General features: G+C 44.9%; 1 protein-coding gene across 2 annotated transcripts in view; it reads right to left on the reverse strand.

Moving 5' to 3' along the window:
• Positions 1–4,483: 4,483 nt before the first annotated feature.
• LOC147626798 (pentatricopeptide repeat-containing protein At2g39620-like) overlaps positions 4,484–15,292 on the reverse strand; it is a 38,959-nt gene continuing 28,150 nt past the window's right edge. The window contains exon 2 of one of the 2 annotated variants that reach the window (XM_086815347.1): positions 4,484–8,974. In XM_086815347.1, coding sequence (XP_086671473.1) covers positions 5,350–8,974 — 3,625 coding nt within the window. In that variant the 3' untranslated portion in view covers positions 4,484–5,349. The remainder of the gene's footprint in view (positions 8,975–15,292) is intronic. The other variant, XM_086815348.1, reaches the window with a different exon arrangement.

A 15,292-nucleotide genomic window follows, 5' to 3' on the forward strand; every position in this document is an offset into this window, starting at 1 on the left:
TCAAATTGCCTTATGAAAGCAAGTGCCTTGGTGGTATCCAGCTTTCCATTATAGCTCTCGAATTTGATGTCCTTGTCCCCTGACTTGAACTCTTTGGCCTTCTTGCTGTGCCGAGCATCTCGACGCTCTAAAACATCATCCTCCTCATCATGTCTACAATGGCGACGGTGCCCAGATCTAGGGCTGATTTCCCGTGCAACACCCTCCACTCTGGATGGAACTCTGGGAGCAAGAACATACCTAGAAGGTGGAGATACCACCGACAATGCATGAAGATCTTCTGCATCTCTCAAATGGGCTGAAAACCCCTCATCATCCCTTAGAGCTACCTGTCGATGTACATCATCTCCTCGGGCTGCATGCCCACTTACATCACTTGTTTGGGCTTCATACCCTCTTACATCACTAGTGCGGGCTGCATGCCCTCTCACATCACTGGTGCGGGCTGCATGCCCTCTCACAACATCATCGGAATTCCCTTCACAGGATAGCCTGCGAGGCTGTCGTGTGAAGGCCCACTTGCCCTCATCATCGGAAACAACATCGCCACGGGTTTTCAAATAAGCAACAACCAACTCTCGAGGTTTGTCAATTCCCATCTATTGGACAATTGCATCAAAAGTGACCACATCAGCCTTGACATGAGATTTTGATTCAATGACCCTCTGTACATCAAGATCTCTTTGCAAAACACAGAGCTCTTCAAGCTCATTCATCAAGGCATCAATATCATGCTGATCCTCATCCCTGGCAGACAACGGTGGGTCGTTATCTACCAAAGCCCCAACATGATCCCTATCTCTATCCTCTTTCCGCATGCGGTGAGTACGAGTGATAGAGTCCTCCACAGAATGATCTGACTGGCTAGCCATACTGTATCTTCCAGACTTTTAGAAAGAAAAGAATTTTCCGTGCCCCAGAATCACTTGCTAGCAGCTCCCCAAGTATGATACCGAATAGACTGCAAGGGTGCAATAGTGCCCCTACACAGACAGGCGGGCCACGAAGTCTTTCCACACGCTCACTGCCGCTTAAACCAAAAGTAACCTCTTTCACGGTACGACAATAAGACGAGGGCTACCTCAGAATCCCAACCTTCTCTCACGGATAATGACTCCTTACAGCCATATCCAACATCATATTAGGCACAACTGTGTAGAAAGCCAAGCTCTGATACCAATGTAAACGGAAGGACAACTGTACACGGAAAAATCTTATCAATCCTGAAATCTGAAAATACACATAAGCATGCTAGATAAAACAAGATGACAAATCTGCTCAATACACTACACTAGGGGCCAAAAGATAGGCTGACCCCCCCCCCTTTTTATGGTTAGATTACCAAAAAGGAGTCTACTTCCAAATACAACTTCACGGGTGCCCAGGGATTCTCTACTGGCTAGCACCTGTCTCTTCCAGTACAATATGAAAGCAAAGCAAAAACACAAGCAGAATTTGTTGATGATCCTCAACACAAGAGAGCATTCCCGGAATAAACAACACATAGCACTCCCACATTAGTCCAGGACAGCTCTGCATCTTCATCTTCCTCATGTTTGACTCATAGAACTAGTCGACCAGCCTTATAGGGCTGTTAGAAACAGTAGACCAGTCTTATAGGGTCGTTAGAAACAGTAGACCAGCTCTCAGTAGCCACAAAAGGGGTCGACTGGCAGCAGCACACATTCGAGGAAGACTCCGATCAGCAAAAGATGACTCGCTCTCCAATCGGCCAACTTTCTCCCCTTTTTTGAGCCCTGACCAGCAGCTTTTTAAGAGCTGTAAACAGGCGGCCAGTAGCAAGAACGGCTCCCAGGAGTAGTCGACCAATTTCTACCATACACCTGGATGGTTTCCGTCGTGATGGATGGTGAGAAGAGGCTGCCCACATATGCAAAACTGGTCGATCAGCTCCCATGCACCCAGAAAAGCTAGAAGTGGATATAAATGAAGTCCGGTGCCCACCTTATGGTGGCCACATGTACTAAATAAGTCCCATCCAATGTGTACAACTTATAAGTTGTCCAGCCACTTATAAGTGTGTGTGAACCTACACCCATATTTATTGGTATGTGAAAACGTAAAGCTGTAAATTGGGTTTTTGGGGACACTTACCATCTACGAAACACATGTAGACCACTTGTCAATCCCAAACAGGTGTGCACATACACGTCCACAGGGTGCCCAGGCGTCCCCGGCCCCATGGACAACGCAGGAAGAAATCTCAAGCATTGTCCAGGCAAACAAGACAAGTCATCCAAAGATAAAATCAAAGTCATCCACACACATGAGTGTGGCTAGACTAGAAGAAACACCCATCTGCTCAGTTGTATCCGATAAAATGTCCAGGGCTCATGATCCTTCCGGAACCTTCCTAGAATATAAATACAAAAGATCTCCAGGATAGCTAGTCCCAGGGACTTACATCATGTCAGGCTCCGTGAGCCATACATGTACACCATGTCAGGCCCCACAAGCCACACATGTTATGTCAGGCTCCATATGTCACACAAACACACCATGTCAGGCTACACCAGCCATACATGTATGTCATGTCAGGCTCCACATGCCACACATGAACAGTAGAAAAACAGAAGCTGTACGGAATTTTGTGACACGTGGCCTTCCCGACGGACTTCACACCCAAGAAAGCTGCGGAGGCAAAGGCATTTTTCTGATCACATGGCCCAGAAGATTCTGGAGACGAAGCTCAAGGCAATGACAACGACGAGCACGACAGAGACGATGACAACCAAGGCGCCTAGCCACCTCCACCCCCACCACCCTCATCTCCCCCCAATCAACCTCCATCCCCCAACCCCTCTCACCCAAGCACCAGCACCCAACCACCACCACCCCCTGGAACCTCAACCCTCCCCCTATTCCCTCCAAAAATCATCTTCCCCCATTCGTTTTCCTACCCCACATCCCTCACCACCTCTGGAAACAAAGTCTGTTAAAGTCACAAAGGGTGATCATGATGGCAAAGGTGGTGAAGGTGAGTTGATGTAGATGGGTTGATCATCTCCCAAAGTAAGATCTTGAACAGGGCTCTCCTCTGAGCAAGAAGTCCCATTCCCTGTGTGGTCCAGATCAGAGTTTGGAGAATCAACTTCTGGTGAGAAAAATTGGTCCTCCAAGAGTGCGGGTAGACGATCCATTCTGTGTGCTCTCGAGGTCTTCAATGTGGCCAGTAGTAAACACTGATGTGCTGGGGCTCACAAGCGATGATGATAAAGCAGGTATGGCGTATGCGCCGGCAGCAGCAACAGCAGCAGCAGATGGTATCTGATATGGTCAAGAAGTGGTACAATGGTGAAGTGATCAGGCAAAGCTATATATAGTCTGTGGGACTGCTGGTCAGCCAGCAGCAAAGCCACAAAAAAGAAGGAAAATCTAATAAATCCAGAAAAGTCCAGAGAAAATCCCCTTTTTAGGACTGGACAAAATGCCATTTTCAGACACTAAGCCCTAGAAGGATTTCTTCATGTACCATATTCTTAGATGTGCCCCTGAGAGTGGTGGTGATTGGAGACACGACACATGTTTTATTTTCTCTCAGGCAATTCACCAATCCCATCCTCCCCACTGGTTTCTTCCATTATCTAGGCTTGGAGAAGTATGAGGATATTTTTATGTCATAGATCCCCAAGCTCAGTAGATGAGATTGAATGGAAGCCCATTATGTGGAACAACCTTATCAGAGCAGACCCCTGGGTGCAACAGGTGTATACAGTGGCCAGGCTGGGAGAGATGCGCAGCGACAGTACTTGACTGCAGAAATTTTAAGTGTCTTCTAGATGATGAGAGAGGAATCTACCTAACATCTCAGAGGAAGTCACTGAGGGATTGCACAGATAATGCATACCTAACCACTCGATCACTGGTACATTTGTACATGAGTATCATCACTGATGGTTGGGGTTTTTTTCGGGGACAGCATGCCCCTCCAGGTGTTGGGATTCTGAAAGCCAGAAGAGGAAGAGGGGTGTTGCCTTTCTATTCCATTCAGTCTGGATGGCGGATGGAGAGAGGTGATGTACAAGTGATCACACCGGGTTCTGTGATCCGTCCAGTGAGAGTAGTGGGTCACTCCAAGAACCATTATACTGACCCTTCCCCAGTGATGGTTATTCATGCTTCGTGGTGCCTATAGCTATATGGTGGATGCCCTATCAGATATCTACATTGGGACGCTAGTGAGTGGGAATGGACTGATGTGACTAACCCCATGAGGAGCATACCTTTCTTCAGCTACACTGTGCATAACGCCAGGTTGCTCATGCTTGGGCAAACCCAAGAGTTCCCACTCTTAGGCCTCATTGGGATGTGTATGACATTACAGCCCCCATTCAGCACTGGTAATTCGGCCCCGATCATATCCCAGCCATCCATCACAAACGTGTTCTACAAAGAAAACTTGCCTTGAAAAGTTTGAACCAATCATGAAAAATGACAGTGCCCATGCTATCCAATCATATGATGGTGGGAATTTGACAGCCGCTTTATATCTCAGCAAAATTGATGAAAAAATGTGTCATATGCATGCCTTATGTATGTATTATTCCCTCCTTCGAAACAGGAAAACAGTTTCCAGGTTGACAGAATGATTTGCTGCTCTATCGTTGATATAAATGGCAGACATTATAAACCCAGATATTTTTTACATGTATGAGTGTCACTTTCAGTGGGGCACACCTCTCACTGCGACATCTTTCATTACGTCATGGTCTTTTAGCCACTAAAAGATCCTCCAGTACCTCTGCAGGTAAAATCCATTCTGCATGGAATCTGACATGTCACCCTCTCTCCGCCCATCATTTTCAACCTGGGAATGCTCACTGCAGACAACATCATCCTCGGAATGCAACCATGACGTTCATGAATGTTTATGAGTCACTATTTTCTTGGAAAGGACTTCTGGCTGCTGCCACCAGTCGCTCTTTGCCGGAAAACTGGCTCCCCAACAGCTGTTCCCTCTATTGTCACCCCGATATGACCCATGACAGCAGATGCGATTACAAACCTGGGGCATATCCCTTCTTCTCTCATTTTGGAGGGAAAATCTGTAGCTTTGCAGACACACCATTCCTTTAAGAATCTCTTTTAAGCCCAACCATAGATGATTATATTCACCAACTTTGTCTCTATTGGGAATTCTGGGGTAGCAGTTTACATATCAGGCTCTTAATCAAGAAATTCCAGGATCAAATCCCATTCCCTGCACTTCCGTGCAGTCATATGGATCATGTGTTGTGTCTAGTCGCTTGGCTATGACATTGAAAGACTCATCTCAATTTATTCCATGCATGTCTTTCCACTCTCATTACCTCATCAATGCCTGTATTTTCAGTTGCATTGCCTTTCAACCCTTTCCACACCCTCCTGCATGTCAGCATCCACATAGATGTTAGACATACAGACATAAGCTGCAGCATCCTCCTGATCCAGTTGCACTGCATGTTCATAGGCATGTTTTCCAAGCTCCACATTGCCCCACTTCCGACAAGCACCCAACACAGTATGCCACATCATAAGATTAGGATGGAATGGCATCACCTTGATCATCTCTACCACTTTGTCTAACTGGCCTGCACGGCCAAGGAGATCAACCATGCACACATGGTGCTCGAGAGTTGGGGTGATGCCATAGTCTTCTCTCATAGCCTCAAAGTATGCATGGCCCTTATCCACTAGACCTGCATGACTGCACGCATTAAGAACGCTAACAAACGTGACATCATTTGCCTCTTTGCCTTCTCCTCTCATTTTGTCAAAGATACGAGGAAAACTCTCACTTTGTCCTAGCTGGGCATATCCTTTAATTAGAGCATTCCACGAGACTACATCACGAACCGGAAGCTTGTCAAACACTTCCTGTGCTTTTGCAAGAAAGCCACATTTCGCGTACATATCAACCACCGTGTTGCCAACACCTAGATCTCGTTCCAACAACCCTTTTCTCACAATCTCAGCATGTAATTTTTGGCCCTTGTCAATGGCTCCTATGCTGCCGCAAGCCTTTAAGCTGCAAACAGACATGACAGGATCCAGAGAGACACCCTCAAGTTGAATCTTTTCAAAACAGTCTAGTGCTTCCTCACCACGCCCGTGTTTCGCATATCCTGCAACTAGTACAGTCCACGACACTATATCTCGAACTGGAAGCTTGTCAAACACTTCTTGTGCTTTTGCAAGCAAGCCACAGTTTACATACATATCAACCAATGCATTGCCGACAGAAAGATCTCTTTCCAATAACCCTTTTTGAGCAATCTCAACATGTATTTCTTGTCCCTTTTCTGCCGCTCCTGTGCTGCCACAAGCTCTCAAGACACAAACAAATGTGACATCATCTGGAGAGATGCCTTCAAGTTGCATCGCTTCAAAACACCTTAATGCCTCCTCACCACACTCATGGTTGGCATATGCTGCAATTAGTAATGTCCACGAGAAGGCGTCGCGCACTGGAAGCTTGTCAAACACTTCCCGTGATTTTGCAAGCAAGCCACAATTTATATACATATCAATTAGCGCGTTGCCAACAACAGGATCCGTTTCCAACAACCCTTTTCTGGCAATCTCAGCATGTATTTCTTGACCCTTGTCTACAGCTCCTATGCTTCCACAAGCTTTCAAGCTGCAAACAAACGTGACAGCATTGGGAGAGATGCCCTTAAGTTGCATTTCTTCAAAATAGCTCAGTGCTTCCCCACCATGCCCATGTTTGACATATCCTGCAATCAATGAGGTCCATGAGACAACATCTCGAACTGATAGCCTGTCAAACACTTCATATGCTTCTTCCAGCAAGCCACAATCAGCATACATTTCGACCAAAGTGCTGCCAACAACCAGATCTCTTTCCAACAACCCAATCTGGGCATGTATTTTTTGGCCCTTGTCTACAGCTCCTATGCCGCTACAAGTTTTTAAGATGCAAACAAACGTGACAGCATCTGGAGAGATGCCTTCCAGTTGCATCCGTTCAAAAGACTGCAATGCTTCCTCACCATGCCCCCACTTGGCATATCCTGCAATTATTGCAGTCCACGAGACTACATTTCGATCTGGAAGCTTGTCAAATACCTCCTGTGCTTTTGCAAGCAATCCACAACTGGCATACATGTCGACCAATGCGTTGCCAACAACAATATCTCTTTCCAAGAACCCTTTTCTGGCAATCTCAACATGTAATTCTTCACCCTTCTCTGTGGCTCCTATGCAGCCACAGGCCTTCAAGCTGCAAACAAAGGTAACCACATCTGGAGAGAGACCCTCAAGTTGCATCTGCTCAAAACAGTCCAATGCTTCCTTACCACGCTTGTGTTTAACATATCCTGCCATTAGTGCAGTCCAAGCAACTGCATCTCGAGCTGGAAGCTTGTCAAACACTCTGTGTGCTTCTGCAAACAAGCCACAGCTGGCATACATATCAATCAACGCGTCACCAAAAAAGAGATCACTTTCCAACAACCCTTTTCTGGAAATCTCAGCATGTATTTCTAAGCCCTTTTCTGTGGCTCCTATGCTGCCACAAGCTTTCAAGCTGCTAATAAACGTGACAGCATTTGGGGCAATGCCTTCAAGTTGTAAGCATTCAAAACAGTTCAATGCTTCCTCACCACATCCTTGTTTGGCGTATCCAGATATAAGTGCCGTCCATGTGACTATGTCTCGAACTGGACGCTTGTCAAACTCTTCTTGGGCTCTTGTAAGCAAGCCACAACTGGCATACATATCAACCAATGCATTGCCAACAAAAAGATCTTTTTCCAACAACCCTTTTCTGGCAATCTCACAATGTATTTCCCAGCCCTTGTCTGTGGCTCCTATGCTGCCACAAGCCTTTAGGCTGCAAACAAATGTGACAGCATCCGGAGAGACACCCTGGAGTTTCATCTGTTCAAAATAATTCAATGCTTCCTCACCACGCCCGTGTTTGACATACCCTGCAATCAGTGCATTCCACGAGACTACATCTTGAACTGGAAGCCTGTCAAACACTTTTTGTGCATTAGCAAGCAAGCAGCATTTAGCATACATATCAACCAATGCATTGCCCACAGCAAGATCTCTTTCCAGAAACCCTTTTCTAGCAATCTCAGCATGTATTTCTCGGCCCTTGTTGATGGCTCCTATGCTACCACAAGCTTTCAAGCTGCAAACGAATGTAACAACATCCGGAGAGATGCCCTCAAGTTGCATCTGTTCAAAACAACCCAGTGCCTCCTTACCATGCCCGCATTCTGCATATCCTGCGATTAGTACAGTCCATGAGACTACATCCCGAATTGGAAGCTTGTCAAACACTTGATGTGCTTTTGCAAGCAAGCCACATTTGGTATACATATCCACCAAAGTGCTGCCAATGAAAAGGTCACTTGCCAACCCCTTTCTGTCAATCTGGGCATGTATTTCAATGCCTCTTTCCACATCTTTTAGCTTAACACAAGCCTTCAGTACGGCAACAAAAGTATACCTATCTGGACATACAGAATTCTCTTGCATTTTCTGGTACAGCATGAGAGCGTGCTGAAACTCCCCACATCTAACATATCCTCCGACAAGAGAGTTCCAAGAACATTCACTCCGGTGAGCTAGCCTGTCAAAGACCTGCTGGGCATTGCACATGCTTCCAACTTCCACCAACATTTGGACAAGGTAGTTCCCAAATAATCTGTGAGTTTCCAAGCCACTTTTATGCATATGAGCATGCAGGCGTACGACATTTGCATGGTTTTTCATCTCTCTGCACTTGTGCAAGGTGCATGCAAGGTTAGCATGGGGGGAACACCCTTCAGTGTGATTTATGGTATGGAGGCTTCCTTCTTCCAAGGAGGTGAGTGCCTCTTCTAAGCTAAGCATCTCCCAACTACCACTACTTATGATGTTCTCTCCCACCATGTCTTGTGCTTTGGCCTCCTTATGCGTTCCGTTGTGGAGATATTTATGTTTCATGTTATCAGCCTGTCTTTAGAATGGAAGGCCTTAGTGTTGTGATAAAAGTCAAAATTCAATATTAACTTAGCAAAAAGGTTTCCAAAACAAGGCTCACATTTTATACTCTCACTGAGTGGGTTTCTTTATTAACGCTTGCTCTCACATCCATTCCTCTCTCTCTCTCTCTCTCTCTCTCTCTCTCTCTCATATTACACCCCCATTATGGTACTGGTTGGAGCTAGACATATCTGCATTGCATTCTTGTATACCCTACGCATATAGGTTGCAGACTGAGCTTCTAGCAGTAGTGCTCCATCCATCACACCCCCCAACTAGCTCAGTACTTTCATAGTTTATTTCATGTTCATTTTGTCCTTTTTTTTCTGGACATCCAGAGGACATCGACAGTTGTACATTGATTTGTCTCATAGGTCGAGTTCGGCCTCTAGTAGACGTTAATACAGCTCTCTCTCTCTCTCTCTCTCTCTCTCTCTCTCTCTCTCTCTAGTAGGCTGGGATAGGGCAGACATAGCTCAAGAGCTTCGAGAAGACTACATATTAGATACAGATGTACTTACAGCACAACTGAGAAAAGTAGTCCCCTTCGTGGACTTAGGAGACCCTATCTCTATTATAGTAAAGGGTACATAGGCAAAAGTCTCCTATATGGACAACAATGAGAAAATAGCAGTGATGAAGCAAACAAGGTCTCTCCAAGGGACAAAGGTATGGATAGCTGATGAACTCACCCCGCTACAACTCAAGAACAGATCGGCAGAGCTAAATAAAGTTAAAGAAGCAAGAAAGAATGGCAAATGGGCAATATGAATTCCGTACCCCACCCCCCTCAATAGCAAATCCATCCATGGATGAAATATAGCTATTTTTATTTTGAACCTCAATTTTGAACTAGATGCAATAGAACCCATTGTAATTTAAACTCTTAAGAGTCTTAAGAGTTCATTTTGAGTTTTTTTTTTTCAGTTTTAAGCCTCTTTGGCATCGATACCCAGAGTGGAATGTAAATGGATGTACCTGATCTGTCCCATAGGTCGGATTCGGCCTCCCGTGGACGTTAATATAACTTTCTTTCTTTCTCTCTCTCTGCATACATGCATACATGTGTGTGTGTGTGTGTGTGTGTGTGTGTGTGTGTGTGTGTGTGACTTCGCCTCTGTCTGATGCCAACCTCGCCTCTGCGCAGCCAACTTCGCCTCTGTGCAGCGTTGAATTCGCCTCTGCGCAGCACAGGCTGTCTTCTCTTCTGTGCGCCGTCTTCATTTCTGACATGTGAGTCCCACTTTGTGTCTCTGCTGTGCGTGTACAAGAGTTCGCTGCTTCTGTTGGGGTTTATGATATGTCCCGTCTCTCTTCTATCGAGTCTTCCTGCACCTTCACATCTTCCCTGTTTTGACTCACTTTTTGCTCGCTGTTTTACCCTCTGCTTAGCTACTGTACAATGAACTCTGCAATCATGGCGACTGTTTATGAAAGAAAAAGGAATCAAGATACCAAGAGAAGACATTTCGAAGTCAGAAGTCAACAATTCAGGGGTGCTCCATAACAATGAAGATGCTCAATTCGTTTATGATGTGCTGCATGATGAGTTTGAACACATGCAAAGAACCTAGGATAAGCCTGTACCTACTCTCAAATACAAACTCAAGCTTCCTTGTGTGGTCTCGCCATTCAAAAAATACTCGCAAAATGCAATCATAGTGTTCTTTCCAGACAAAATGCCCCTAGCAAGTGATGTTGCACAATGGCTTCAGTCTTTACTGGTGGCAATTACTTGGAGGGAGTGTATTATGGAGACAGGATTTTCTCACGTGTATTATGTATACACGTGTGGTAAATTTGGTCATATGGCCACTCAATGTCCCACAATGTTGCATCCTCCACCGCCTGCTGTGTAGTCCCACCGTCGACATCAACCGTCAATGTGAAAGTTCAGGCACCTCCTGCATGTGGGCAAACCGATAAGGCAAAAAAAGCAGCCTCATCTGTTGCAAATGCAAATGTCTCGTATTCACAAGCTATGCAAAAAGGCAACGAAAAGAGAAAAGAAAAGTTGGCAAACGATGGTTGGCACACCCCTAAAAGACCAGCGTCGCAGCGCAGCAACCGTTGCCATTAAGAAACCGGGCCTTGGATGCTTCCTCCTTGCATATTAAATTTGCAAAATAATATTGTGGGCAAGAAGTGGGAACAAACGGTGGAGCTACATAGAGCACAGTCTCTTATGGAAGTGCAAGAGATGGAATTGCTAATGCAAGCACATGAAGACGAAATGCAAGAAAATATGTTACATAATGATAATGGGGAACACATGCAAATGGCAGATGCCTGGGCAGGCCGTATCATCTATTTTCCTGTACATATTTTTCATGGTAGCCCCTCTTAAATGCTTTTCATCAATGTCAATGGCCTCTGTGATGTAAATAAATGGAGGGGTTTCTAGTTCTATGTAAATATGACGAAACCGGATATAGTTTGCTTGCAAGAACATAATCAAAATGAGTTTGTAGGGCAAGTAGGTCACTTTGCTGGTTATGGCATCTTTTATGCAGGTCTGGGTGCCAATGACTTTATGACGAGGGCGATCCACAAGGGGAGGGACGCTCAGTATTCGAATGATGATGACAAGCAAAGAGGGCTGCTGTTCCAACGATGTGAAATGATGCGCAGAGAGGGCTTCTGTCCCAATGATGTCAAATGAAGATGATGAGCAGAGAGGGCTGCTGTCTCGATGATGTGAGCGGTAGAGAAATGCTGATATGATGGAGCAGAGAGTGGGCTGTTGTCCTAAGATATGCTGCAATAGCAAAAACGCAGATATGGTGAATGCAGAGAGGGTTGAGAGGGTTGCTGTCCCAAGCTATGTTGTAGGAGAAAACGTAGACTGCTGAATGCAGAGAGGGCTCCTGTCCAAAGAATGTGTGTTGTAGGAGAAAACGCAGACTGCTGAATGTAGAGAGGGCTCCTGTCCAAAGAATGTGTGTTGTAGGAGAAAACGCAGACTGCTGAATGTAGATGACGATGATGATATTCTGATGTAGAGCAGGCGCCAGCAGCAGCAACAAATGGTATTATTGTTTATGATGTGGTGACTGCCGAACCAAAGAAGGAGGCCGTCAGCGGCTACAGGTACAAGGTGCTGCGCTGCGCAGCAACAGATTTATATCAATTATGTTGTGATATATTGCTGATTTATGATGCGTTTATATACATGCTGGTTGCTGGTCGACCAGGGAAAGCTGTCGGCCAACAGCAAGACACAAAAATGGCCTAAATAAAATCCCTTTTGGGCTGGATAAAATACCAAAATTGGGTATATTTTCACACACCCCCTCTTAGACCAAAAGGGGACCATGAGAGAAGATGAGAAGGATGGTAAGTGGGTGAAGAGGAACATGAAGAAGTAATGGGTTTTCGGTAAGGTTGGTTGTCACGGGTGTAGATCATGTGCTCTTCGTCTGTTGGAGAGTCTTTTGAGTTTGGGTTGTACTGGATCAATGCCACAATGCAAGAGGTTTTCACATGCATGAATGCCCATTTTTGGGTTTTCATCCATACATGCGTCCCAAACACAAAAAACAAAATGCTATGCAAAGGGTATGCAAGATGGTAAATGCTATGCATTGGGTTTTCACACGAGCAATGCCCTCATGGGGTTTTCACCGTTACAAGAATGATAAATAATTTGAAAGGAGAGGATGATCCCCCTGTCAAGATGCTGAGGGTGATGGTGGAGGACCGATGTCAATCCGCTCGCGAAGACGCTGGAGGATGGGCCGGTTGACGAACTTTGTAAGGATGTCAACATGGTTGTCTGCCGTAGGAATGTACTGGAGCCTGATGGTACCAAGCTCAACCTGTTCCCTAGTAAAATGAAAATGGACGCCAACATGCTTGGTACGGTTACAAAAAATAGGATTGCCAGCACAGCGAGGGCAATCGCACTCTGACTGTCGACGAAGATGGTAGAAGTGGTGTCAATGAGAACGCGCATCTCCTCAAGAAGCTAACGGAGATACATAGCCTCGTGGTGGCATCATAGAGGACCCGGTACTCGACCTCAGAAGAACCTGCAACATATCCTGCTTCTTGCTAGACCAAGAGAAAGGGCCAAATTCAAGTGAGTACAAATAAACACCATGAGAACACCGGGAATCAATATCACCCGCCCAGTAAGAGTCCGTGTAACCACGCAGGGTGATCCCACGATTGTAGTGAAGTCCAAACATATAGGTACGCGCTAGATAGCGAACAACCCTCATCGTTGAACTCCAATGTATCTCCTTCGAAGCATTGAAATACTGACTGCCAATGGATGTGCAATAGGAAATGTCAAGTCGAGAGTTTGTGAGCCATATGAGTTTTCCAACCACTTGGCGGTAGACTCGCTCTTCATGTGACGGTGAGTCCTCTTCCTTGGATAGTTTGATGGTTGAATCCAATGGGGTAGCCACACGGATAGCACCATCAAGAAAGTAGGAAGACAGTACTTTTGTTGTGACACAAAAATACCATCAAGATGTTAGACCACCTCCATGCCAAGGAAATATGAGAGAAGATTGAGATCAGTCATCTCAAAAGTTCGTCTCAGCTGTGCCACGATATCAGCCACTTTGGCTTGATGTGATCCAGAGATAATGAGATCATCGACATACAACACTAGATAGCAAACCATCCCCTGATCTGTGTGGATATAGATATTGGGATCACAGTGAGATGGTTGAAAACCTTAGCTGCATAAAAATTTATCGATGCGATGATACCACGCTCGAGGGGCTTGCTTTAAGTCCATAAAGACCTTTATGCAGGCGGAAGACTTTGTCCTCATACCCATGGAGAGGAAAGCCCGGAGGTTTGTCAACATAGACTTCCTCCTTGAGAAAGCCATTTAGGAAGGTACTCTTAAAAGTTGACATCCATCTGATAAACTAGCCATGTGTGGTGTGCGGCCAGATTGAGTAAGAGATGGATTGTCGTCATTCGAGTTGTAGGTGTGTGTTGAAATATACAAGTGAATAGGGTATGTGCGGGAACAAGCCCTTGGTTAGAGGCTATAAAAGAGAATCTGTAAATGTGAGAGAACCTGTGAAAAGGTGAGAAGAATCTATTGGGAGAGAATAAAGGGTAGAATGAGAAGATTTAGGAAGTGTGGAGATATTATGGGAGAGGTGGAGAGAATCAAGCAAAAGAAGTTGAGTGAATCAAGGAGAAATCAGTGGGATTAGACGCTTGGATGTAAACTCTATAAATTGAGGCATTGGCCTAATGAGAACTTGCTGGTTTTTTATTATCCATGCCTACATTAAGCTATTAGTTAATTGCTCACTAATCACGTCTTAATTATCATCTAATCTCTTTGTTAATGATGTTGATTCTAGCATTTGATCCACCATAGCTCATCACATTGCTGTAATTTTAACATGGTATCAGAGCCAAGCCTAGAATCCATCAATTTGTGAGCCCATTATCTTGCTAATCACTTGGCTAATTAGGATTAGTAGCTAATTAATATTTTTCCCTCTTTTTCAACTAACCCTTTGTACCCCCAGCTGGTGGAGGAGCTCTATCTCCTTACACACATTAAATTAGCCCAAATGCTTCTAGCCCAACATAGCTAACTCAGTTGTACTCCAGCCCATTCAAGAAATACCTCAAACCGCCGGCGCAAGCTCTCGATTTTCGCTGATTAAGAAGCACCGTTTTTCTGAAGAAGATCTCAAATCTCCACTCACTCAAGGTGAATCAGCCTAATTCCTCTTAGCCCCGGGGGTTTTCAAGCATGCTCTACAAGCTGGTGAAGTCAGAATTTGATTTGATCAAGTCTACAGTGAGATCCAAGCTCTTCATCAAATCTGCAGGTGACTTTGGTAAAACAGAGATTAAGCATTCAATGTTTGGTCAAATCTTGTGTTTCTTGGCTTAATCCTCTACTAGACTAATTGCTATTGATGGCCTTGAAAGGATTTGAGCTCATTTGAACTCTAAGGCCTCAGATCTGGGCTCCCCACATACTCTGTTTTCTGCACATAAAACATAGGATTAATTTGCTAATCAGTGATTAATCAATGCTAATCACTGTATTTTGGTGCAATTGAGGGTTCAAATTAACCATTAGATATCTGATACAGATCCCTATAACTTCACATTGCAATTCGGAGATAGTTTGATACTCCAACCATTCCGTACAAATTGGTTACCCTTGATTTAATGTAATTTCTGGTAGAATTATGCTGATAAATTTGTGGTAATCATCATTTTGCATTTAACCCTTGGTTAATGCCTACAAATCACACTCAAATTCAAGATTATTCACAGCCAGAATTGCATTTGG

The sequence above is a fragment of the Cibotium barometz genome, chromosome 21 (genome assembly GCF_041138505.1).
Source record: "Cibotium barometz isolate CiBa-2024 chromosome 21, ASM4113850v1, whole genome shotgun sequence".
Taxonomy (NCBI): Eukaryota; Viridiplantae; Streptophyta; class Polypodiopsida; order Cyatheales; family Cibotiaceae; genus Cibotium; species Cibotium barometz.